This window comes from Hyla sarda, chromosome 8 (genome assembly GCF_029499605.1).
Source record: "Hyla sarda isolate aHylSar1 chromosome 8, aHylSar1.hap1, whole genome shotgun sequence".
NCBI classification, from domain to species: Eukaryota; Metazoa; Chordata; class Amphibia; order Anura; family Hylidae; genus Hyla; species Hyla sarda.
The window spans coordinates 191349510-191377348 of record NC_079196.1 but is presented as its reverse complement, the minus strand read 5'-3'; the positions used below and the strand labels follow the sequence as shown (position 1 = coordinate 191377348).

General features: G+C 41.0%; 1 protein-coding gene across 1 annotated transcript in view; it reads left to right on the top strand.

Annotated features, from left to right (window-relative positions):
- ADAP1 (ArfGAP with dual PH domains 1) overlaps positions 1-27839 on the top strand; it is a 196060-nt gene that overhangs the window by 154915 nt on the left and 13306 nt on the right. Inside the window, exons 5-7 of the mRNA XM_056537023.1 lie at positions 5649-5761; positions 18968-19114; positions 26867-26950. Of these exons, the coding sequence (XP_056392998.1) occupies positions 5649-5761; positions 18968-19114; positions 26867-26950 (344 nt within the window). The remainder of the gene's footprint in view (positions 1-5648; positions 5762-18967; positions 19115-26866; positions 26951-27839) is intronic.

The following is a 27839-nucleotide window of genomic DNA, read 5'->3' as shown; positions in this document are numbered from 1 at the left end:
AATAGAAGTAATGTACAAATCTTTTTAACTTTCCGGAGCCAGTTGATATATATAAAAAAAAGTTTTTGCCTGGAATACCCCTTTAAAGGGTGTGTTCATTTCTGATAAAACATGTAAAGGAGACATAAAGAATTCATCTATGTAAGACTATATTACTTTGCAAAGTATTATTTATCTTTATCCTATCTTTATTTAAACCTGTGTTAGAGCCCAGAGCTGCATTTACTGCTTGGTATGTGCATTACATTTTGGTGGGACCATTTGACCATATAATGTGTATGGGGGCCTCCTGGCAGAAGATGTTGGGGAGATAAGGGTCAGACATTTTGGATTTTGGGAAGATAAACCACCACCAGAGCTGTCTTGTACCAGCTTACCCCCCTCCCCCCTCCATTAAAAAACATGCACACTTGGCTTGTGCATATCTATGGGGGGGGGGGGGATAAAAGAGATAGCTATTCGGCTGACAGCTATCCTATGGGTATATCCAGTTTTAAAAGGGTTTCATCAACAAAAAGAGCCTGAATACAGTAGTCCCTCAACATACGATGGTAATCCGTTCCAAATGGACCATCGTTTGTTGAAACCATCGTATGTTGAGGGATCCGTGCAATGTAAAGTATTGGACAGTGGTCTACAACCTGCGGACCTCCAGATGTTGCAAAACTACAACACCCAGCATGCCCGGACAGCCAACGGCTGTCCGGGCATGCTGGGAGTTGTAGTTTTGCAACATCTGGAGGTCCGCAGGTTGAAGACCACTGGTATTAGAGGTTGTACTCACGTGTCCCCGCCTCTCCGGACCGTCACCGCTCGTCACCGCTGCCCTGGATGTCACCCTCCATCGCTGTTGCCGCGTCCCCGGAGTGTCCCCAACGCTCCAGCAAGGCCTCTGCTTCCCCGGCATCCTCGCTCTCCGTCGCCGCCATTACGTCGCTACGCACGCCGCTCCTATAGGATGACGGGACGGCGTGCGTAGCGACGTGATGACAACGATGAATAGCGCCGACGATGCAGGGGATCCCGAAGAGGACGCGCCGGAGCCCCGAGGACAGGTAAGTGATCGTCAGCGGACCACACGGGGCACCGTAAATGGCTATCCGGTGGCAGCTGAGGCAGTCTGCGCTGCCGGATAGCCTTTTATGCGATGGCCCCGACATACAAAAGCATCGTAGGTTGATGCTGCCTTAAACATGCGATGGCCTCTGAGAGGCCATCGTATGTTGAAATGATCGTATGTCGGGGCCATCGTAGGTCGGGGGGGGGGGGGTCACTGTATAAAGAAAGCTACCCCAATGATCATCTGATGGGTCTAACCCTTAAAACTCTAAGTGTGGAAACGTGTAGCCAGCCACCCTTTTCCCTTGCAGTGAGATGGGCAACAAGTAATGCAATATGTATGTAGTGACGGAGCAGGATATCCCCCTTTATGATACCATATGGTCTGATTGTAATGATGAGAAAACCTCTTTAATGTATTTGCTTAGTAGAGGTATCTACCAATTTTGGAGCAGATTTGCAATTGATTCTAATACTTACATTCTAACTTCTGCTTATTTCTCCATTCACCTAAACTTTACGATCTCATTGCAGTTGCTGTCTGCTCTCTCGGTTCTCATTACACCGGTCCACTGCACACATATATATATACTCCTGTTGTTCGACCGACCCCTCCGAGATTTTTTGAAGCCCTTGAATGTTAGAAGTTCCTCATGCAATTTGCATTGCTGTATAAATCATGTACTTCATGCTTTAATTAACATTAATTAATATTAATAGAGCTCCCTTCACCCTCCGTGTCATGGTGAGCGGTTTTAATGTCAGGATTTCCACTGTTTAGTCTGCGTCCTCTTATTGAAATGATTGAATTTTCAGCAGGTAGCAAAGTAGTTGTCAATCGGAAGAAAACAGACAAGCTTATATAATAAAAGTAAAAAAGGGTAAAAATTGGACGTTCTGGACGGCGCCTTCCCTGATAATAAACTTGCCAAGATGGATGAAAAAAATGGCAATTTATTGGTAAAGATGCTTTACCAATAAATTGCCATTTTTTTCATACATCTTTGCAAGTTTATTATCAGGGAAGGCGACGTCCAGAACGTCCCAATTTTTACTCTTTTTTTACTTTTATCTGGATTACACCGGACCTGGAGGTCACGGTCAAGGACGCTGAGGCAGCCACCCCTTTGGAAATACAACTCCTATGGAGTTTACATGCTCATCATGGTGTTGTGCTCACATGGTAAGGTACAATATTCGGCACACTATACCCCAGCATATCACAGTATTTCACTAGGAGCGAACTGCTTTTCTATTTCTACTTTTCAGAAGAGCTTATATAATAAGACAGTGATAAGAACGCCAGTGTGCCGTATGCCAGGAGCGACCAATTCAAAGTCTTATGTAGTCCGGACCAATTAAAATAACAGGGGCATATAATGTATTTAATGAGTATACGAAAAAGAAAGAAAGGTTGCTGGAGTACTCAGTATTTGCCACAGCAGCGTGCACCCATTTATTAGGTAGTTGTGATGGCTATTTTTCTTTCGTGGTCCACTCTTTTATACGTCATTCTTGTGGGATTCCTGATTGTGGGATTCCAAGTGTTCATGGAAAGGAAGAAGAATATCTCGAACATAAATTTATGTTTTAAAGTTGGAGAGTATCCAGGAAAACAGGCCAAAATAAAGTGCTAAACGTGCAGTTTGACTCAGGATAGACTTTATTTAGAATTGGTTATCCCCATAATTCCCTGTAAGGAAAAAGATAGGATAAAGGGTATATACCTCACCTATGTGATTAATATCTTTTCCTTGATTTGATTTTACATTATTTAAATGTAAAAAACATTTGAACTTTAGACAGGACTTCTGCTTCTCCCCTCCCATATAGAGAAAGCTTGTGAGTCCTACTTCTACCCTCCCATATAGAGAAAGCTTGTGAGTCCTACTTCTCCCCTCCCATATAGAGAAAGCTTGTGAGTCCTGCTTCTCCCCTCCCATATAGAAAAACTGAGTCCTGCTTCTCCCCTCCCATATAGAGAAAGCTTGTGAGTCCTGCTTCTCCCCTCCCATATAGAGAAAGCTTGTGAGTCCTACTTCTCCCCTCCCATATAGAGAAAGCTTGTGAGTCCTACTTCTCCCCTCCCATATAGAGAAAGCTTGTGAGTCCTACTTCTCCCCTCCCATATAGAGAAAGCTTGTGAGTCCTACTTCTACCCTCCCATATAGAGAAAGCTTGTGAGTCCTACTTCTCCCCTCCCATATAGAGAAAGCTTGTGAGTCCTGCTTCTCCCCCTCCCATATAGAGAAAGCCTGTGAGTCCTGCTTCTCCCCTCCCATATAGAGAGAGCCTGTGAGTCCTGCTTCTCCCCTCCCATATAGAGAGAGCCTGTGAGTCCTGCTTCTCCCCTCCCATATAGAAAAAAACTGTGAGTCCCGCTTCACTCTGCGGTCCAGCTCACCCCAAACCATCTCGATTGGGTTCAGGTCCGGTGACTGTGGAGGCCAGGTCATCTGGTGCAGCACCCCATCACTCTCCTTCTTGGTCAAATAGCCCTTACACAGCCTGGAGGTGTTTGGGGTCATTGTCCTGTTGAAAAATAAATGATGGTCCAACTAAACGCCTCCTCCACACCAGCACACCTGTGAAGTGTAAACCATTTCAGGTGACTACCTCTTGAAGCTCAACAAGAGAATGCCAAGAGTGTGCAAAGCAGTAATCAAAGCAAAAGGTGTCTACTTTGAAGAACCTAGAATATGACATATTTTCCGTTTTTCACACTTTTTTGTTATGTATATAATTCCACATGTGTTAATTCATTTTTTTGATGTCTTCAGTGTGAATCTAGAATTTTCATAGTCATGAAAATAAAGAAAACTCTGAATGAGAAGGTGTTTACAAACTTTTGGTCTGTACTTTATATATACTACAATATTATTTATATGTGTTTCAATTTGATAACTAAAACCTTAATTTGATTGTTACATTTTTGAGGTTTAGACCCAATGGCTGCTATGTTATTTTTTTTGTCTAAAGTTCTGCTACCTCTAGGGAGGAGGGAATGTGTTAGAGACTATTACTGATAATACACGGACACACACATATATATGAGTGGAAATACAATTAATTAACATTAAAGCAGCGAGATACAATCTTGTCTCCTGGCATCTTTCATTGGCTGTGATATTGACTTACAGGCAGTCAGGTGAACAAGTCACTCTGTATTCCAGACAGATAGAGAGAGATGGGCACCATGCGCCCCGGCTCTGTCATCAACCTGCAGCTATAAATCTGCCTGAGAGAAGCTGCCAGGCTCCTGCAGATTCTCTGCTGCTGTTGTGTTCATTGCCAGCTCTAATGGGCAAGTCTGTATCACTATACACACACATTACACCATACATAAAACAGCAATTTATAGTAAAATAGTCCACAAAGTGCCAGAGCTGCCCGCTAAGTTGGTCCATTAACAAGTAAATAAATCAGCATTTATTTAATTACTTTTGCACCCCCCCCAGCCCCCTCCAAAAAAAAATATATATAATGAAGATAATATATGACTATTGCAGTGAGTTTACATATACGTCCCAATAAATCATTATAAAGAATATTTGGTCATTTACGCATAAAGATTTTGTTAATAGAACAGTCAGACAGGAAAACCACAAATTCCCTGTAATGGTGTGTGCCATTTGGATTTAGGTTTAGTGTACTGCACTTTTGGATACAGGTAAGACTGCAACATTTCACTGTGCATTAGCTAAATATACTGTAGCCTAATGTTAATATTGGTCATATTGGGTCTTTTTTTATACCGTTTCTGGATTTACCGCAAAGCACCCAGGAACAACCATAAAACACACACATTTGGGTGGCGTTTGCATAATCCCATTCCCTTTTCGCAATCAGGTTTCTGCCATTGTCCTGCCAAAAAGAAAGAGTTGACATGTATGCGAACATATGTCGAAGGCATACACGAGGCTGTTTCTCGGTGTGCATTAGTTGGTGTATAGATCACAGTTCCTGAATGGGCGCCATTTACATGGCCTGTATTTAGCCAATAACTTCCTGCTGACAGACATATTACTAGAGCCATAGTAAGGTGTGCCTGGGGACTTTACCTATGTATGACCCAGACTTATCACTTCTATGGCAGCATAGCTCTGTACATATGGCTACCAATGGAGTATGGTATGGCAGCACATATAGTTCCTGTGGATCTGTACAATGGGATAACGTGTGCCACGATAAAACATCTTTGCTTTATAAACTCCTCATAGTAACCCTGCTGGCGGAGAATCATCAAAACTGGTGCAAAGCTGTTTCTAGGCCAACTATTGAAAATGTAAATATTCTGTGAAGCTTGTTAAAGAGACATTTCCACCAATATAAAAATTGGTTTCTGAGTTTATAGTTTGTGACTGTCAGGGAATACAGGGAGTTGTGGACTCCCACTTTAAACAACGCGATTGATCTGGTTTTCTTTTGCTTAATGCTAAAAAGTGTGGCGCACAGTAATAAGTACTATACATAAATCATGCACTGACGTTGTCCTGTTGCCAAGACTCTTAGGAGTTGAGCACCGCATTGCACTTCAGGAATGATTGATCTCAAGACAGAAAAGCTGATCTTTTCTCTTTTTCTTGCAGGTTACCGAGAAGGATTACTATGGAAGAGGGGACGAGACAACGGGCAGTTTCTCAGCAGGAAGTTTGTACTTTCAGAAAGGGAAGGAGCGCTCAAGTATTTTAATAAAAATGATGTGAGTAGATTTTTGTGCTTTATCCTTAAATTGCATTTGCCACTTGATCTACAGTGGTCAACTTGACAACACAATGCAGTAGGGGTTAACCACCACATGCAAGTCATATCTTTGTACTAGGATTAAGTGGCTTCATTCCAATAAATGTTTTGCACTGTGCCTCCTAGTGTCAGAGAGGCATGGCATGACGACCACAATGCCCCAAGGCTGTGACTCCTCTGCCAGCGGTGGTCCTGTGTAGAGTGCGCACGCATGCGCAGAGAAAACCAATCACTGGAGACAGCTTTCTGCCTCTAGCGATTGGAGCGCACATACAGTGAGCCTGAGAGATGGAGACCCACGTGTGTCCACAATACCCATTGATGGTGCATGTGCGGGCTATATACACAGGGCTGCTGCTGCAGGTGAGTCCTCTATGTCAATCAGCAAGCCAAGTGCCCGTGGGGCATAGCGGACCCCGTGCTACGCCTCGCTGACACTTGGGAATGTTTTTTTTTTATTGGTTTTATTGGAATGAAGCCACTAGATCAAAGTACAAAGGTATTACTTGAATTTGAAGCTTAAAGAGGTACTACCGTGGAAAACTTTTTTTTAAATCAACTGGTGCCAGAAAGTTAAACAGATTTGTAAATCACTTCTATTAAAAAATCTTAATCCTTCCAGTACTTTTTAGGGGCTGTATACTAAAGAGAAATCCAAAAAAGAAATGCATTTCCTGTGATGTCCTGACCACAGTGCTCTCTGCTGTCCATTTTAGGAACTGTAGAAAATCCCCATAGCAAACATATGCTTCTCTGGAAAGTTCCTAAAATGGACAGCAGAGGTCAGCAGAGAGCACTGTGGTCAGGACATCACAGGAAATGCATTCCTTTTTGGATTTCTCTTTAGCATACAGCCCCTAAAAAGTATTGGAAGGATTAAGATTTTTTTTATAGAAGTGATTTACAAATCTGTTTAACTTTCTGGCACCAGTTGATTTAAAAAAAAAAAGTTTGCTGTGTTGCTGTTTTAAGCATTTTAGAGGGACATTTCAGTTAAAACTGACTGGCTAATGTAGGGGTGGTGACAGCTAAGGGGTTAAAAGAATGCCAAAGTCAGTCTTCTCTACCTCAGGCCCTGTACGGTGCATCCATTTATATATATATATATATATATATGTATATATATTAACACAAGCTAGAAGGCACTACTGTGGAGAAAGACCAATTATGTCAGCATGTACTGTGGAGGCTAGCGTTCTGTCACTATCGCAACGCGGAGTCCTGATGCCTGTTGGTCCGAAGGTGCTGGGAACCAAGAAACCCAAAGTCACTCAATAGCATTCATAGAAAGACAAAAAGGTACCCGCACTCACCGCAAGGAAACAGCAGACCGACTTCTATGGCATCTTGGACAGATCCGACTTCAGGCTGACAGCAGGGCGCTCAGAGTGGAAGCGACTGCCGGCAAAGTTTCGCGCAGATCGCGCTTCTTCCGGCCTCGTACCTTTTTGTTTTTCTATGTATGATGTAGTTTTAGAAACTCAAACATTCTATAAGAAACAGTTTAATATGGTTATTAAATAAGTTGGGATAAGTGGATAAGATTGCTGGGATTCCGACTGCTGGGAACCCACCCCCACCATGATCTTGGAATAGGGCCTACCAATTGGGAGCGGTGTGAATGGAGCGGTAATTTGCCAACTCAATCACTGCTCCAAAAGGGTGTGAATAAGTGTCTATGGTGCTAAAGCCCCTACTATATACCTGGCTCCAGATGGGGAAATACATAGGGGACACTGATTTGACTGTTCAGGTAGGTAGCACATACTATAATGGGCAATCTCTGATCTCAGCCTGCTGCCTGCCATGTCTGAATTTATTACACAACCAAGAAGACTATTTATTTTATTTTTTGGCTATTTTTCACAAATGTCCAGTAATCTGGAATATCTGCCAATGTCTTTTTACTCTAATCCCAATGTTCGTTGTAAGATGTGTTCCAAAATACAAGAACTTTAAATTACTTTAACTGTATGGAACATCACATATATGACTGGATATTTCATGGGGGGAGTCTATTAGATCCGAGCGCACATGTCTGTATCTTGTTTTACATACCAGGGGAGCTGCTCCGCTTGGTGCCCGGGCTTATGTAGATGTTTATAGAGCGCATAAATCTGTCTGTTGCTCACAGACAGTTGGCATGCCACTCTGTGAGTTAAAAGCTGGCAGCTTTGCAGCTTGGGTACGGTCCCATATCTATGCCGTAACTTTCTGTATCCCACCTGTTTAGCTCATTTTAATACCAGGCTGTTCTCCCCTCTCTCCGATTGTAGCTGGATCCGCTGACAGTCTCATGTCCATGGCGTCCGTCAGACCGTCCTCTGACGGGGAATGCAGAGATGAGGCAGACTGGATTCCAATGTCACAGACACTTGTTTCTAGAGAGGTTATAGAAGTGTCTGGCGGTTGCTTATCAGAGACGAGACATGATTGTTTGGCTAACGTATATTCTCGAGTATAAGCCGACCTGAATATAAGCCTAGGCCCCTAATTTCACCCCAAAAACCCAGGAAAAGTTATTGACTCTACTATAAGCCTAGGGTGGGAAATAAATCATCCCCCCATGTCATCATCCCCCCCGTCATCATCCAGACCCCTGTCATTAACACCCCCGTCATCATCACCCTGTCATCATCCCGCCCGTCATCATTCCCCCCCCCGTCATCATCACCCCGCCCGTCATCATCACCCCCCGTCATCATTACCTCCCCTTCATCATCACCGCCTGTCAATCCCTTCATCAGTGGTCTTCAACCTGCAGACCTCCAGATGTTGCAAAACTACAACTCCCAGCATGCCTGGACAGCCATCGGCTGTCCGGGCATGCTGGGAGTTGTAGTTTTGAAACATCTGGAGGTCCGCATGTTGAAGATCACTGCGTCCTTCGTCATCATCCAGATCCCCTTTAGTTTTCTACTCACCTCCCCTCGGTGGGAAGGAAGGGTGAGCTGGTCTGGGCCATCTATGCTGCAGGGACCGTCCGGTGTGAAGGGTTAGTTGTTCCGGGCTGTCCATCTTCACCGGGAGGCCCTCTTCTCCGCTCCGGGCCATTCCCGAACTAGTGACGTTGCTTTGACGACGACGCACAGGGACGTTCATGCGCAGGTACGTCTGCTGCGCACGGACATCCCTGGGGGTCTGGGTGATGACGAAGGCCGCAGTGGTCTCCAACCTGCGGACCTCCATATGTTTCAAAACTACAACTCCCAGCATGCCCGGACAGCCGATGGCTGTCCGGGCATGCTGGGAGTTGTAGTTTTGCAACATCTGGAGTTCCGCAGGTTGAAGACCACTGAGAAGGGATTGACAGGCGGAGAGTTCCCTCGAGTATAAGCCGAGGGGGGCGTTTTCAGCACAAAAAATCGTGCTGAAAAACTCGGCTTATACTCGAGTATATACGGTAATCTGAATAAACATATTTACGATGAAAACAGAAGACATAGGGCACCATAATACAACATGTGTCTTCTTCTATAGAATATTGGCGAATGGACCCATCTGTGCTAATTACATTTTGTATTTGTGCCATATGGAGTGTGCAGGGGGCCATAGCCATTTATGACTGTTCAATCTATTTGTTGTATGTTCTTATAGGACGGATATTTTACAAATTTTGCTGAAAAAATTCACATGTGATAAATCTGCAGTAGCGGTAAAATAGAAGGAATTTGTATCCACGGGATACAATAACAAAAATGTAGAGAAAATCCATGCTTCAATTGAACTTAGGAGCAGATTTTAAATCCGCAGCATGTTGATGTACATTGCAGATCTGCTGTGGATTCATTGGAGAATTTTCCCATAGACTTCCATGGAAAATCCCATTCCGCAATAAAAAACACAATTGCTGGGGAAAACCTGCCACCAACTCGCTGGGTATAACATTGTAGGGTTGTGACTGCCTCGCTTAAACTCATTTTCTCAGAATTACATAAACAGCGTAGCTCTTCGTTCTACACCATTTATGCAACTCCCATTAAAGGGGTACTCCAGTGTAAAACTTTTTTTTTTTAAATCAACTGGTGCCAGAAAGTTAAACAGATTTGTAAATTACGTCCGTTAAAAAATCTTAATCCTTCCAGTACATTTTAGGGGCTGTATACTACAGAGGAAATGCTTTACTTTTTAGATTTCTCTGATGTCATGACCACAGTGCTCTCTGCTGACCTCTGCTGTCCATTTTAGGAACTGTCCAGAGCAGCATATGTTTACTATGGGGATTTTCTCCTGCTCTGGACAGTTTCTAAAATGGACAGCAGAGGTCAGCAGAGAGCACTGTGGTCATGACATCAGAGAAATCTAAAAAGTAAAGCATTTTCTCTGTAGTATATAGCTCTTAAAAAGTACTGGAAGGATTAAGATTTTTTTAATGGACGTAATTTACAAATCTGTTTGACTTTCTGGCACCAGTTGATTTACAAAAAAAATGTTTTCCACAGGAGTACCCCTTTAAAGTTGAAGGATGTTACGCAAATCGCTTAAGACAGCTGGCTCGCTGTTTTGGCTTTCAGGCCACCTCTGCTAGCTACAAATCGGCTGAAGGGGTCTGGAAAGCCATGTTTTAGCAAAATAGTAATACACCTTTAGTGCTCATTCACACTGCAGAATTTCCTCACTGAATTTCCTTTACTTCTCTATCCAAAAACCATGGCACATAAGGAATTTGAAGCAGATTCAAGCAGAATTTCCATGTGGAAATTCTGCCTGGAATCCTCGTGGAATCAAAGCCCCATTGATTTTAGAGGACGGTCATGATGAGGTCACGAGGATTATATTCTGCTTCAAGAATTGACATAGTCTGCTTCAAAATACTTTTGTGCCGTAGATTTTGCATGGAGAAGTAGAGGAAATTCTGTGGGGAAATAGGGCCATTTCACACGTGGTATTTCCTTGTGGAATCCAGCCTAAGGCTATGTTTACATGGCGGAATTTCTACAAATTTCGCACAAATTCCATTCAGCAAAGCTTGCTGAATGGAACTGCGAAATTGAGGTGGAATTTCTGTGTTCTCAAAAAACACAGAATTCTGCTAAAATTCTAAGCCCAATTAAACCCAGGTCTTTACATATTACGGAATTTCTGCTGCAGTAATTCTGCTGTGTGAATGGGACAGCAGAATCCTATGAAAGAAAACGGGCAGTAAATTTTGTCGGAATCTCCAGCAATTTTGTCGGAATTCGGCACAGAAATTAAGCCGTGAGGACATTCAGCTAGGTAATTCTGCTACATGAAGTTGCCATTGTGGTCAGTGGGATTCCTGCTTTCCCATTGCAGATGGAGGAAATTCTGCTATCTGTATTCCACAAAAAAAGAATGAAGATGTGAGAAATGCCTAGACGGTCAGTGTCAAAGCGGTCCTAGTGGCGACTGATATCGGCGGCTTCTGTTGCATAGAGGATTTCCTAACTGAATTTTTAGGGTATGTTCACACAGCGGAATTTCTGCCTGGAAAACTACCGGGAGGATATTCCCCGGGCTGCAGGCTTCAGGCAGAACAGGCCGGTGCTAGGACCCCTCGGAAATGCACCGTATCCATAGACTGCACTGCATTTCTGAGTCGATTCTGCAGAAAAAATTGACGTGTCACTTCTTTCTGCTTAGACTGGAATCTGAATTTCCACAGCAAATGTTCTGCTGTGTGCACAGTTCGGCGGGATTCTATTGAAAACAATGGGGCTTTGCTGCAACGGAATTTCAGCGCAGAATTTTTCTGCCGGATTCTGCTCAGAAATTCCACCAAGTAAATGAAGCCTAAAGCTGGAAACTCAGCGGTCTGAGTGTGATCCCAAATCCCCACAAATCCGCAGCCAAATCCACATGACTTAAGGGGGTACTCTGCCAAGAGACATCTTATCCCCTGTCCTTTGCTGGGACCCCCCACGATCTCCATGCAGCACCCGTGCCGCACCCTGCATTCTAAACAGAATGTTGCAAAACTACAACTCCTAGAATGCCTGGACAGCCAAAGGCTGCTGGGAGTTGTAGTTTTGCAACAGCCGGAAGGCAACCTGGTTGGAAAAAACTGTTTTAGAAGTTTTATAGCAGTAGAACTAAAGATAACCCTTTGGCTGTCCGGGTATGCAGGGAGTTGCAGGTTTGCAACAGCTGGGGGCACCCTGGTTGGGAAACACTGTATGCAGCAGAACTAAAGATATTTTTTTACTACTTCTTCTGCATTTCAGCTAAAGTTATAGTTATAGATTGCAGTTCCATTAATGTGACAGGTCGGTGACGTCAACTGCCGCACGCACAGAGGTTCCTAGAAGTGAAGAGGTCGTCTGTCCAAAAGACAACCTCTTGTCATTGGGCAGATTTTCTTTGAGAAGACCACATTTTAGTGCAAATTGGGTGGTCTTCTCAATGAAGCTTAAAGGGGTACTCTGGTGAAAAACTTTTCAACATGTGCCAGAAAGTTAAACAGATTTGTAAATTAAGGAGAAAAAGGGGGGGTACCAAATGCCTCTAGACTAATACCATAAAATGGTACATGATGATGAAATTACAGAAAAAATAATGATAAATCGGACTGTGCTTCACTTTAAATGATGTACAAATTTAATATAAAAAATACAAATAGGACATAAAATAAATAATACAAATCTAATACAAAAATGCCTCCTACCACAGGGCCCTTGTGGGGAGGTGAGATAATTAAATACAAAGCATATATTAAAATATTTTTGTAAAAATTATAGCATGTGAATAACGCTCTACCGCTATCTCAATATATTGTAAACCGACATAGTATACTTTTGTGCGGTATACTCCGTTCCCATGTGATTTAGAACAGTTCACAAAATGATATAGTTACCAACTCCTCAGGGTGGTTTTGGCTGGACGTCCGAGAGATAAATAAATGAGGACTGTATTCAGCGCTAGCGTGCGCTTACGGTGACGGGCCCGGATGCCACAGGCCAAAAAGGTCACCGGTCACAGAATGATGGCAGGCTCGATGGCAGATGCAATGGAGGCTTTATCCAGCGCTGGCATGCGCTTGCGGTGACGGGCCCGGTTGCCGCAGGCCAAAGAGAAGTCACCGATCACGGAGTAGCTCCGGAGATGTAGATGAACTCGGAGATATATGGATCTTGCTCCGGAAACAGGGAAAGGAAAGCCTCGTGGAAGATCTCTCGGCGTCTGGTGGAATGGCGGATGAATTACAGCCAGGTGTACAATCAGCAGGTGATGGAGTTGTATCGGAGATAGATGATGGCGGTTTGTAGATTGCGGTAGTCATGCAATAAGTATTTCTTTCTCTAGACGCGTTTCAGGGTACTTTATATATGACCCTTTCCTCAGTAGAGATATCTTTAACAGTGAAGCTCAAAGTCCTTTTATACATGTTACCTGTCTAATTGTTACAGGTGTGTTTCTGTTTAAATCTTCCGCAAATAGCGGAATGGAATGGGAAACATGGAGTTGTTTCATCTTAATAAAGCAGTGTTCACATTTAGAATCAGTATATATGCGTTCTTATTTAAATATAGTGTCATATATATTATAAACATTGGAATGATACATATAACATGCAATAAAGTGTACAGATAAAGTGTATAGTACTGAGATAAAGTGTATAGTACTGAGATAGAAGACAAAAAGATAATAAAATAAAAATAAAAATAAATAAAAACGAAAAATAAAAATAAAAATAAAACTAGAATAAAAATAAAAATAAATATAAAGATAAAAAATAAAAAATAATAATAATTAAATAAATAAAGAAGGATAAAAAACTAAAAATAAAAATAAAATAAAATAAAAATAAAAAGATAAAATAAATATAAAATAGGTGTATAAATAAAATAAAATGCTATAGATTTACATGGAAATAATTAGTGTACAAAAAGGTTGAAGGATGGCCAGACACGCAGAGCAAAAATAGAGTGGGTCCGACCTCTCCATGGGGGCCCCCAAGTTTGGAAAAAGGGGGGGGCCTCCATGGGGAGAGCGGGACACACTCTACAGAAATCCAAAAAGTTCAAAATTCGAGTTCAGGCCATTCGGCTCTAGAGAATTAAATTCATAAATCTTCTGACTTTCAGCCTTAGACATTTTAACGATAAAGCTGCCTCCTCTCCAATCTTTCTTAATAGTTTGTAAGCCTGTATAGAAAAAAGTGGTAATTTCTTTATTATGAAATTTTGCAAAGTGGGCTGATAAAGGGTGTTTTAGGTTTCCATTTTTTATATTTGTTAGATGTTCAGCAATTCTAGTTTTTAATGGTCTTTTAGTTCTCCCAATGTATTGTTTCATACATCCACACTGTATCAAATATAGTACTCCACTTGTGTGGCACGAAATGTGTTCTTTAATGATCCATTTAAAGTCAGTAGTACATGATGAAATTTCTGTAGTTTTTTTAGGGCCCTTCACTTTCATACAGTTGGGGCATATTCCACATCTAAAAAAGCCTTTTGTGTTTAGCCACGTCTCAGACATATTATGAATTTTTATGGGTGGTTTTACACTTGGTGCAATCGTTATCCCCAAATTGGGGGCCTTTTTATATACAATGGGGGCTCGGTCTGGCAGCAATCCTCCTATATCTTTATCTTGTTTAACCATATGCCAGTGCTTATTGATAATTTGTTCAATTTTTTTATATTCATAATTATAAGGTAAAATTAATTTAATTGAATGTTCAGTGGATGTAGTGTCTTTATCTTTTGGTATAAAAAATGTGGTTCTATCTAGAAGTTTAACATGATTAAGGGACTGGGTTAAAAGTGTGTCCGGATAATTTTTATCCTTGAAAAGAGAAGTCATATCTTCTGCTTCTTCCAAAAAAGTATTGTTCGATGTACAGTTACGTTTTAAACGGCGAAACTGTCCTTTAGGGATATTTGTAAGCCAACTAGACAGATGGCAGCTTGTATAGTCGATATAACTATTTTTCGTAGTAGGTTTCTTATAAGTATTGCAATTTAATCTGGTTTTATCCGGACTCACTTTGATCTCTAAATCAAGGAAGGTGATGGATTGTGTACTAATGTGTGAAGTAAAGTTAAGAAAGTGACTATTAGTGTTTAAATTGTTAATAAATAAATCTAAATCTGTGATGGACCCATCCCAAATTAAAATAATATCATCAATGTAACGTCTCCAGAGCACCAGATTTGCGCCAAGGTGGGGGGTGATGGTGTCCTCTTCCCAAGATGCCATAAACAAATTAGCATAACTTGGCGCAAATCTGGTGCCCATCGCGGTACCGATTAACTGTAAAAAATAATCACCATTAAAATAAAAATAATTGTGAGTAAGAATAAAATTAATAGCTGTGAGAATAAATTCAATCTGTGAAGGTTTGTGATTGTGTTTAAGTAAAAATTTCTGAGTTGCTGCCAGACCTAAATTGTGACGTATATTTGTGTAGAGGGATGATACATCCAGAGTGGCCAAAATATGATTGTCTGACCAGTTGAATGATTCAATAATTTTGACAATTTGGGTGGTGTCTTTAATATAAGATTTGGTACTTTGTACCATATCTTGTAAAAATTTGTCTACATATTGGGACAGGTTTGAAGTCATAGACCCGATCCCAGATATGATAGGTCTACCCGGAGGGCTAATTAAGCTCTTATGTGTCTTGGGTAGACAGTAGAAAACAGGAAGTCTCTCATGGGTGCTCAAGATGAATTTATATTCGTTGTCATTGAGGATATCTTCCTCTAAAGCTTTTTTACAGATATTTAATAATTGGGCACTGTATTCTGCAGTGGGATCCTTTGTTAATTTTTTATATGTCATATCATCATTCAACTGTCTTTGACATTCGTTTATATAATCTTTTGTATTTAAAATCACAATACCTCCCCCCTTGTCGGCGGGACGTATTGTGATTTCGTTATTGGCCTGTAGTTCTTGAATTGCTTTCTTTTCTGCAGAATTGATATTAAATTTTTGTTTGTGGCTATATTTTAGTTGCCTAATATCTTTTTCTACTAGATTTTTGAAAGTCACAATATCTGGACCCATCATGTTTTTTGGATAGAACCAAGATTCTCTAGAGCCGAATGGCCTGAACTCGAATTTTGAACTTTTTGGATTTCTGTAGAGTGTGTCCCGCTCTCCCCATGGAGGCCCCCCCCTTTTTCCAAACTTGGGGGCCCCCATGGAGAGGTCGGACCCACTCTATTTTTGCTCTGCGTGTCTGGCCATCCTTCAACCTTTTTGTACACTAATTATTTCCATGTAAATCTATAGCATTTTATTTTATTTATACACCTATTTTATATTTATTTTATCTTTTTATTTTTATTTTTATTTTATTTTATTTTTATTTTTAGTTTTTTATCCTTCTTTATTTATTTAATTATTATTATTTTTTATTTTTTATCTTTATATTTATTTTTATTTTTATTCTAGTTTTATTTTTATTTTTATTTTTCGTTTTTATTTATTTTTATTTTTATTTTATTATCTTTTTGTCTTCTATCTCAGTACTATACACTTTATCTCAGTACTATACACTTTATCTGTACACTTTATTGCATGTTATATGTATCATTCCAATGTTTATAATATATATGACACTATATTTAAATAAGAACGCATATATACTGATTCTAAATGTGAACACTGCTTTATTAAGATGAAACAACTCCATGTTTCCCATTCCATTCCGCTATTTGCGGAAGATTTAAACAGAAACACACCTGTAACAATTAGACAGGTAACATGTATAAAAGGACTTTGAGCTTCACTGTTAAAGATATCTCTACTGAGGAAAGGGTCATATATAAAGTACCCTGAAACGCGTCTAGAGAAAGAAATACTTATTGCATGACTACCGCAATCTACAAACCGCCATCATCTATCTCCGATACAACTCCATCACCTGCTGATTGTACACCTGGCTGTAATTCATCCGCCATTCCACCAGACGCCGAGAGATCTTCCACGAGGCTTTCCTTTCCCTGTTTCCGGAGCAAGATCCATATATCTCCGAGTTCATCTACATCTCCGGAGCTACTCCGTGATCGGTGACTTCTCTTTGGCCTGCGGCAACCGGGCCCGTCATCGCAAGCGCATGCCAGCGCTGGACACAGCCTCCACTACATCTGCCATCGAGCCTGCCATCATTCTGTGACCGGTGACCTTTTTGGCCTGTGGCATCCGGGCCCGTCACCGTAAGCGCACGCTAGCGCTGAATACAGTCCTCATTTATTTATCTCTCGGACGTCCAGCCAAAACCACCCTGAGGAGTTGGTAACTATATCATTTTGTGAACTGTTCTAAATCACATGGGAACGGAGTATACCGCACAAAAGTATACTATGTCGGTTTACAATATATTGAGATAGCGGTAGAGCGTTATTCACATGCTATAATTTTTACAAAAATATTTTAATATATGCTTTGTATTTAATTATCTCACCTCCCCACAAGGGCCCTGTGGTAGGAGGCATTTTTGTATTAGATTTGTATTATTTATTTTATGTCCTATTTGTATTTTTTATATTAAATTTGTACATCATTTAAAGTGAAGCACAGTCCGATTTATCATTATTTTTTCTGTAATTTCATCATCATGTACCATTTTATGGTATTAGTCTAGAGGCATTTGGTACCCCCCCTTTTTCTCCTTATATATTATTTTGTACTAGTATTTTTTGGTGTAAATACTTTCCATTTAGCCTCGATTAATTTATATTGTGAGCTGCACATACCCCATTTTTTAGATTTGTAAATTACTTCTATTAAAAAATCTGAATCCTTCCTGTACTTATTAGCTGCTGAATACTACAGCAGAAATACTTTTCTGTTTGAAACCCAGAGCTGTCTGCTGACATCACAAGCACAGTGCTCTCTGCTGACATCTCTGTCCATTTTATGAACTGCCAGAGTAAAAGGAAATCCCCATAGCAAACATATGCTATTCTGGACAGCTCCTAATATGGACAGAGATGTCAGCAGAGAGCACTGTGCTCGTGATGTCAGCAGAGAGCTCTGGGTTTGAAAAAGAAAAGAATTTCCGCTGTAGTATTCAGCAGCTAATAAGTACAGGAAGGATTAAGATTTTTTTAATAGAAGTAATTTACAAATCTGTTTAACTTTTTGGCACCAGTTGATTTAAAAAAAAAAAATAAGTTTTTCACCAGAGTACCCCTTTAAAAGGGTACTCCACTGGAAAGCAATTTTTTTCAATTCAACTGGTGCCAGAAAGTTAAACAGATTTGTAAATTACTTCTATTAAAAAATCTTAATCCTTCTAGTACTTATCAGCTGTTGTATGCTCCACAGGAAGTTGAGTTGTTCTTTTCTGTCTGACCACAGTGCTCTCTGCTGACACCTCTGTCCGTGTCGGGAACTGTCCAGAGTAGGAGAAAATACCCACAGCAAACCTCTCCTGCTCTGGACAGTTCCTGACACGGACAGAGGTGTCAGCAGAGAGCACTGTAGACAAGACAAAAAAGACCTACACAAACTTCCTCTGGAGCATACAGCTGGTGATAAGTACTGGAAGGATTAAGATTTTTTTTAATAGAAGTCATTTACAAATCTGTTTAACTTTCTGGAGCCAGTTGATATGAAAAAATTTTTTCCACTGGAGTGCCCCTTTAACTGCACTTTCTCTTCCGTCATGCAGGTACTATGACAAAGGTTCTTTGTTACTGTCTTAGTATAAATAGACACATTGACAAATGCAGCGGAGAACCTGTGTGTGAGCAGCGGTGCCATGCAGCATGGCACATGGGCATAACAGGCGGCTCTGTTATGTCTGTGCCACTTACCACCTGTCACCACAGTCAAGCTGCTGTGCAGCGGGCAGCACAATATAGCCCATACATATAAACCATAATGATATTTCTATAGAGTTGTGTTTCCCAACCAGGGTGCCTCCAGCTGTTGCAAAACTACAACTCCCAGCATGCCCGGACAGCCTTCGGCTGTCCGGGCATGCTGGGAGTTGTAGTTTTGCAACAGCTGAAGGCACCCTGGTTGGCAAACAGTGCTATAGAGAATGAATGTTACTCTCCCATAGTAACCAGTAGTTTAGATAACATGACATCCCACTATTCCTGGCAGTCCCAGCACATTATATGCTTCATCACACTTGGCTATTACAAGAGAATATATCTTCATCTTCACGGTCCTAAATGAGGAGATGATTGGTAAGTGACTTACTGAATTGTATTTCTCTAAATGTGTTTTCCAGGCAAGAGAGCCCAAAGCAATTATAAAGATCGAGCACTTAAACGCCACTTTCCAGCCGACCAAAATAGGAAACCCCAACGGTCTGCAGATCACTTACCTACGGGACAACAGCACCAGGAATATCTTTGTATACCATGAGGATGGCAAGGTGAGTGATCCTGGCGGGGGGACGTGCATTGCAGTACATGGGGTTAATAGCATAAAGCAGCCTAAAACAAAAGTCAGCAAACTATGGATCCTTTTTTATAGAAGTTCCATGTGCGGAGACTCTTTAAAGGGGTACTCCGCCCCTGGCATCTTATCCCGCTGCTGGGGACCCCGGGGATCGCTGCTGCAGCACCCCGCTATCATTACTACGCAGAGCGAGTTCGCTCTGTGCGTAATGACGGGCGATACAGGGGCCGGAGCAGCGTGACGTCATGGCTCCGCCCCTCATGACATCACGGCCCGTCCCCTTAATGCAAGTCTATGGCAGGGGGCGTGACGACCGCCACGCCCCCTTCCCATAGACTTGTATTGACGGGCGGGCCGTGACGTCACGAGGGGGCGGAGCCGTGACGTAACGATGCTCCAGCCCCTGTATCGCCCGTCATTACGTGCAGAGCGATCTCGCTCTGTGCAGTAATGATAGCGGGGTGCTGCAGCAGCGATCCCCGGGGTCCCCAGCAGCGGGACCGCGGCGATCTGACATCTTATCCCCTATCCTTTGGATAGGGGATAAGATGTCTAGGGGCGGAGTACCCCTTTAAATTAAGGATTTGCACTATAATTCTCTGATTCATTATATTCACAGTGGCCGACATTTATCATTGTCTTTAGGCTGTTTAGTGTGTCTAGAAAAGGGGTTATTTGCGCCTTTTGGTTTATTTGGGCTTTTTTTTGCGCCTTTTGGTTTACACATTTCTGCTGATTTTGAGTTGCACTCAGGGGTCAAATCCTGGAAAAAAAAGGTGAGGGAACTTACCCATGATTTCCACTCAAGGGCTGGTCCTGCGAATGGGAATGGTGTTCCTGCTGTGGAAAAAGTGCAGGAACTAAGTTCCCATGCGTTCCTGCAGGACTTGACCCCTGGTTGCAATCCAATGATTTTGGCAATACACATGATATGGAAGGGTTTTATGAACTGCGCCTTTTTTATGAAAAGGCGCAAAAAAGGCTCAAACCCACTGAAAAGTCTCTAAAACTACACCAGCCCAGACTTAGCTTAGCTTTTTGGTGTATGTGAAGAGAGAAATTTCAGAAGATGTGACCTGCACAAAATGTATCAAATGCTCTGGAACCATTTAATACATTTGGTGGGTCTACACATCACCCTCACACAAAAAAATGGTGTAGAGAAATGCTTCACTTACACCTACAGTCATGGCCGTAAATGTTGGCACCCCTGAAATTTTCAGGAAAATGAAGTATTTCAGTAAAGGAAAAGGATTGCGGTAACACATGTTTTGCTCTACACATGTTTATTCCCTTTGTGTGTATTGGAACTAAACCAAAAAGGGAGGAAAAAAAGCAAATTGGACATAATGTCACCTCAAACTCCAAAAATGGGCTGGACAAAATTATTGGCACCCTTTTAAAATTGTGGATAAATAAGATTGTTTCAAGCATGTGATGCTCCTTTAAATTCACCTGGGGCAAGTAGCAGGTGAGGACAATATAAAAAAAATCATACCTGAAAGCAGATAAAAAGGAGAGAAGTTCACTTAGTCTTTGCATTGTATGTCTGTGTGTGCCACACTAAGCATGGACAACAGAAAGAGGAGAAGAGAACTGTCTGAGGACTTGAGAATCAAGATTGTGGAAAAATATCAACAATCTCAAGGTTACAAGTCCATCTCCAGAGATCTAGATTTACCTTTGTCCACAGTGCGCAACATTATCGAGAAGTTTGCAACCCATGGCACTGTAGCTAATCTCCCTGGGCGTGGACGGAAGAGAAAAATTGATGAAAGGTGTCAACACAGGATAGACCGGATTGTAAATAGCAAATACAGACAAGGAGAGCGCTCCTAGTGTGATAACGTATTGTAAAGAGGAGATGGAAAACAAGCAGAAATGCTCACCGAGTATAGTTGTACTGCGACCAAGTACAACTATGGTGAAAGCGTGGAATAACCCTTCAACGGGCGAAGAACGGCAGCCGCTCCTGGAAACACAGGCGAAGTACTCAGACGGATCCCTCCAAGGAACAGCCCAGGATAAAAGCAGCGCACAAGACTTCAAAGGTAAAATGGTTTATTTACCCGGCATGCAACGCGTTTCGCTGGACAACCAGCTTCATCAGGCATGTTAGGGGTAGAGACACATGCGGTATTTATACATAATAGTTAACCCGTACATTGCTGATGTAATAGCAATGTGCAGGAGCACATAAAAAACACACATAAAAACTGGTAGATTAATAATTAAAAATTAAAAATACCACAAACATAACTAGACAAGAATAAATGTAAAAGATATATAAAAAAAAAAATATATATATAAAAAACTAAAATAATATATATATATATGGTAGTGGAAAGCCGGTCATGCTACACAGTGTTCTCAATCATCTCATTTAAACCACCAGGAAAAAGGGAACCAAGTGAAAAAATCCAATATGATTCTCTATTAATTAACCTTTGGGAACGATTTTTTGTAGTAGATGGTATAACTTCAATAATTTTACATTTTAAACAATCAAAATTCCCTGCATGGATCTGACAAATATGTCGTGAGACACTGTAAAAAAATCCGACAAATATGTCGTGAGACACATTCTGCAGACCACAAATACAAGATAAAAGGTAAATCGCATAGCTGCTTTCGCAACCATGCGCTCCTTTGATCCAAAAGTTTTTTTTTTAAATATTACAAATTTTGTTTGTTCAGACGGTGCGGTCCTGCATAAATAAACATCGGTCTAACGTAGGAAGGCAATTCATGCTACACAGTGTCTCACGACATATTTGTCAGATCCATGCAGGGAATTTTGATTGTTTAAAATTAAAAATGATTGAAGTTATACCATCTACTACAAAAATTTTTTCCAAAGGTTAATTAATAGAGAATCATATTGGATTTTTTCACTTGGTTCCCTTTTTCCTGGTGGTTTAAATGAGATGATTGAGAACACTGTGTAGCATGACCGGCTTTCCACTACCATATTATATATATATTATTTTTGTTTTTTATATATATATATATATATATATATATATATATTTTTTTTTTTTTTTTTTTTTTTTATATATATATCTTTTACATTTATTCTTGTCTAGTTATGTTTGTGGTATTTTTAATTTTTAATTATTAATCTACCAGTTTTTATGTGTGTTTTTTATGTGCTCCTGCACATTGCTTTTACATCAGCAATGTACGGGTTAACTATTATGTATAAATACCACATGTGTCTCTACCCCTAACATGCCTGATGAAGCTGGTTGTCCAGCGAAACGCGTTGCATGCCGGGTAAATAAACCATTTTACCTTTGAAGTCTTGTGCGCTGCTTTTATCCTGGGCTGTTCCTTGGAGGGATCCGTCTGAGTGCGGATGGTAAATAAGCAGCCCCAAACAAGTTCCAAAGATATTCACGCTGTCCTGCAGGCTCAGGGAGCATCAGTGTCAGTGCGAACCATCCGTCAACATTTAAACAAAATGAGATCTTGGGTCTTACAGCAGGACAATGACCCCAAACTTACATCAAAAAGCACCGAGAAATGGATGGCAACAAAGCGCTGGATAGTTCTGAAGTGGCAGCAATGAGTCCAGATCTAAACCCATTGAACACCTGTGGAGAGATCTTAAAATTGCTGTTGGGAAAAGGCGCCTTCCAATAAGAGAGACCTGGAGCAGTTTGCAAAGGAAGAGTGGTCCAACATTCCGGCTGAGAGGTGTAAGAAGCTTATTGATGGTTATAGGAAGCCACTGATTTCAGTTATGTTTTCCAAAGGGTGTGCAACCAAATATTTAGTGAAGGGTGCCAATAATTTTGCCCAGCCCATTTTTGGAGTTTGGTGACATTATGTCCAATTTGCTTTTTTTCCTCCTTTTTTGGTTTAGTTCCAATACACACAAAGGGAATAAACATTTGTATAGCAAAACATGTGTTACTGCAATCGTTTTCTGTGAGAAATACTTAATTTTCTTAAAAAATTTCAGGGGTGCCAACATTTATGGCCATGACTGTACAATGATAAATGCCGGCCAGTGTCTCCTATTAGGCTAGGTTCATACTGCGTTTTAGCCATCTGTCAGAGGTATCTGCTGGACTCCTGCCAAAAATGGGATGCCTAAATTTTGAATACTGTAATGGAAAGAAGCTGATGCCATTTATTTCAATGACCCAAACAGAGTCACCTAGTGACTCCATTTAAGATGTCTACTTTAAAAGGGTACTCCGGTGGAAATTTTTTTTTTTAAATCAGCTTTAAAGGGACACATGTGGTGCTGTTTTTAAAATAAATCAGCTGTCTTTCTAATCCTGGATAACCCCATTAAGCAGACTCAAAAGCACAGTCTTCTGGTTGTCCAGTCCGCTTGAAATAACGCATGTGTCCTGAACGGAATTACTAGGTGACTCTGCCCAGGCCATTGAGATGAATGGCACCTGCTGCTCGCTGTTACGGTATACAGTGACATCCCATTTTGTGGGGAGATGCCAACGAATACCTCTGACAGACTGCTAAAACATAGGATGACATTAGCCTAACAGGTCTGATTTAAAGGTAATTTTTTCAGTAGAACATAGGTATTCACAGAAGTATTCTGTCAAGGATGCCTGACATGTTATACTCTTTAGGTCAACCACTGTAATGGTCCATATTTTCTGCAAGCTTCTGAAGGGGTTCACAGAATTACATCAGAAAATATTTTTGTTAGAAAGCCAGCTTCAGACAATGGAAGGCTAAGTTTCTACTTGTTTTATTTTTTTGTGGCCCAAAAAAATGCAAGAAAAAAACGCCACAGCATTTTCCTGTGTTTGGCGTTTTTTGCATTTGAGTGGAAATTGCATTTTTGGCCCCCTTTGGCGTTTTTTTTGGTACCCAAAATTTGTTGAATACCAAAAAAAAGGATGCAGTAGTAAATTTATTTAATGAAATTTATATTTTTTATAATAATATTTTTAATAAAGTGTGTGTGTGTTTCACTTTTTTTCTCAATTTTATTACATTTTTTAGGTAGTACTACTACTCCCAGCATGGAACAGACTGTTCCATGATGGGAGTAGTAGTACCTGTACTAATAGACATGTCGCCCGATGCGATCGTCCATAATAAAGCAGAGATGCAGAGCTCTATACAGCGCTCGCACCTCTGCTCTGTACTCCGGGCCGGCCAGTGATGTGAATAAAACATCACTCATTCATATTTTCCACCAAGAGTGGTGATTGGCCGGATGGTTGCAGCCAATCACAGCTCTCTGCAGGAAATATGAATGTGTGATGTTCTATTCATATCACTGGCCGATGTATAGAGCAGATATGTGAGCGCTGTATAGAGCCGCTCCGCATCTCTGCAATAGATAGGAGATCACATCTGATGTCAGGAGTGACACCCGCTGTGATCTTTCCTTAATTGCAGGTACTACTACTCCCATCATGGAGCACACTCTGATCAATGTTGGGAGTAGTAGTACCTGCAGTTAAGGAAAGATCACATCGTATGTCACCCCTCACACTCGCTGTGATCCTCCTGTATAATGTATAGATGCGGCGGCCGCTCTTCTATGGTCCCCTACACTGACGTATATATACACCTATTCATATTTCCCACAGAGTTACATAGTTACATAGTTACATAGTTAGTACGGTCGAAAAAAGACATATGTCCATCAAGTTCAACCAGGGAATTAAGGGGTAGGGGTGTGGCGCGATATTGGGGAAGGGATGAGATTTTATATTTCTTCATAAGCATTAATGTTATTTTGTTCCATGAATGTATCTAATCTTGTTTTAAAGCTGTTAATTGTTCCTGCTGTGACCAGTTCCTGAGGTAGACTGTTCCATAAGTTCACAGTTCTCATGGTAAAGAAGGCGTGTCGCCCCTTGAGACTAAACTTTTTCTTCTCCAGACGGAGGGAGTGCCCCCTCGTCCTTTGGGGGGGTTTAACCTGGAACAGTTTTTCTCCATATTTTTTGTATGGGCCATTAATATACTTATATACGTTTATCATATCCCCCCTTAAACGTCTCTTCTCAAGACTAAACAATTGTAACTCCGGAACCATCTGGCCAATCACAGCTCTCTGCTGGAAATATGAATAGGTGTATACATACGTCAGTGTAGGGGACCATAGAAGAGCGGCGAGCAACATCTGTAAATTATACAGGAGGATCGCAACGGGTATCAGAAGTACAGGTTCTACTACTCCCATCATGGAACAGTGTGTTCCATGCTGGGAGTAGTAGTACAAGCTAAAAAAAATAAAAAAATATTAAGAAAAAAAAGTGAAAAACACACACACTACATTTTTTTTATTGTCGAACAAATTTTTAGTGCCCTGCCCGCCCACATAAATTGATCCCTGTTTTAAAAAAATTAAAAAAAATTGTTCTAAAAAAGATAAATTTCATTAGATACAATTTTTTCCTTCACTGTTGCATCTTTTTTTTTTTTTTTAATGGTACCCTACGAAATTTTATTAAAAAAGGTATCTCCATAACTTTTTTGGATCGCTAAAGTCCAAAAAAGAATAAAAACCACCTGCAAAAACGCCAAAGTTAAAACCCACATGGCGTTTTTCTTGGTGTTTTTTCACTCATATAGACCATTTCATGGGAAAAAACGCCATTGGCTCAACATGCTGCGATTTTTCCAAACTGCCAAGAAGCTTAAAAAGAGTGGAAAAACGCCATAAGGATAAAAAAATGCCAAACTGAAAAACACAAAGTGGAAAAAGAATTTTGCGATTTCTCATTGATTTACAGCTAACATCTAGAAACTAGATGTAGAAACTTAGCCAAAGAGGGGTATCCAGTGTGTCCCGGGGAAGTGTGAAATTCAGAAGTGTGAATGGGAGTGCGGAATCCCATAGAAGTCTATAGGCTTTAATTTGAGGAGGAATTCCGCATGCGGAATTTCTGTCATGTTAATAGACCCTCATTTTGTGGTGTATTTGCCTACTGAGAAGTACGCCATATGAACATGTGTTAGTATTGGATATATTGGGGGGGACTGTTACATAGTAGTTCCTTGCTTTTGCAGAAAATCCCCTTCTGGACATCTTTATACCCTAGTGTTGCCCATAGCAACCAATCACAGCTCAGCTTTATAGCTGAATGAGCTCTGAAGTCTGTGTTCACACAATGCGGTTTTTCTGTGCTTTTTCTCCCTTGCAATTTGGGTACGATTTTGACAAAATTGTGGCAAAAATGGCACTATTATACCACAAATGGGTAAAATAGCACCAATTTTCAACATGATTTCTACATTAGGAAGAAAGCAATCTGTGTTGCAGCAGTCCATGCAGGACTACAAGACCAAGTGAACTGTGCCAGCTGATGCTTGTGTGACGGCAGAACACAATGAGATCCATAACGCTATAATAAACATCTTTATAATGTCCTGCTGCTCTGCAGGACGTGTCTGTGCAGCTGTAAGAGAAAGCAGAATTCAGAAGAAATTAGTAATGGATCTTGATGGATCTTGCTGGGTATCCCTTGTGATCAGCAGAAGGAATCAAAGGCTATCCACCAGGCACCTGTCTAGGGTGTAGCCATGGGAGTTGCCTTGTTGCCATTACAGCTTCCCAATGACAAAGCTGATGTCTTCAGGGCTGGCACTCTGCTGACACCTTGTGTCCCTTTTGTAGAACTGCATGCAGAGTCACTCTTAAGAGGTTGCGATGCCTTTGGAATGTTTATTGTATTAGAAGAGATTTTTTTTATATGATTTCTTTTGTCTTTTATCACCATTGCAGGAGATCGTTGATTGGTTCAATGCTATCCGAGCGGCGCGGTTTCACTATTTACAAGTGGCTTATCCTATAGCAGTGGATGTGGATGTAAGTATATAGACAAATCCGAAATATACCCGCACTCACCGCTCAATATGTGACTCGATGCTCCTCCGACCGGGGCTGACCGAGGATACGGGCTGCAGAGATGGACGGCGCTCAGAGGCTAACTACCGGTGTTTTCCCGCAATGATGCTCTTTATGTTATTTTGTTTATAATCGTGCATTCTCTTTACTATAGAAATAACATAAATATGTAAGATCTGAAAAGTCGGCTCCAGGTTCAAAAGTTAAACCAAATCTGGGGCATTAATTCAGGAATATTCTTGGTATCCACTGGCATCCTGCTGAAAATGGCATGGCAACATATACAGTGGTCCCTCAGCTTACAATGGCCTCAACATACAATAGTTGCAACATACAATGGTCTTTTCTGGACAATTGTAACTTGAAACCAGACTCAACATACAATGCTACAGACCATCCAGATTTGCAAAACATGTCAATGGCTGAAAGAACTGACCAATCAGAATGGGCATTCACTGGTAAAACACCTGTATTACTGAAGTGCATGCACTGACTGGTGTCTGGTAGCGCCCCCTACAGTACAGGGAGGTATTACATGTTCTGTATTACTCTTTACCTGTGCCAGGGATAGCTGCTCCAGGTGGGGGCGGCTCCATTTGACATTTTTTGGGACACTGTGTATTGTACAGGACCCTGAAGAAGCTCCTGTTCTCTACATAGATAGTGATTACAGCTCCCAGCAGATCTTTATTACTTTTATATGTAAGGATTTGCTTTATCTGCATTAGATATCTCCTAATTTTTGGATGACATTTTGGTGGCTTCAGAACCAATTACCAGGTTTCCATAGAGTTCTGGTCTCAACATACAATGGTTTCAACATACAATGGTCGTCCTGGAACCAATTAAT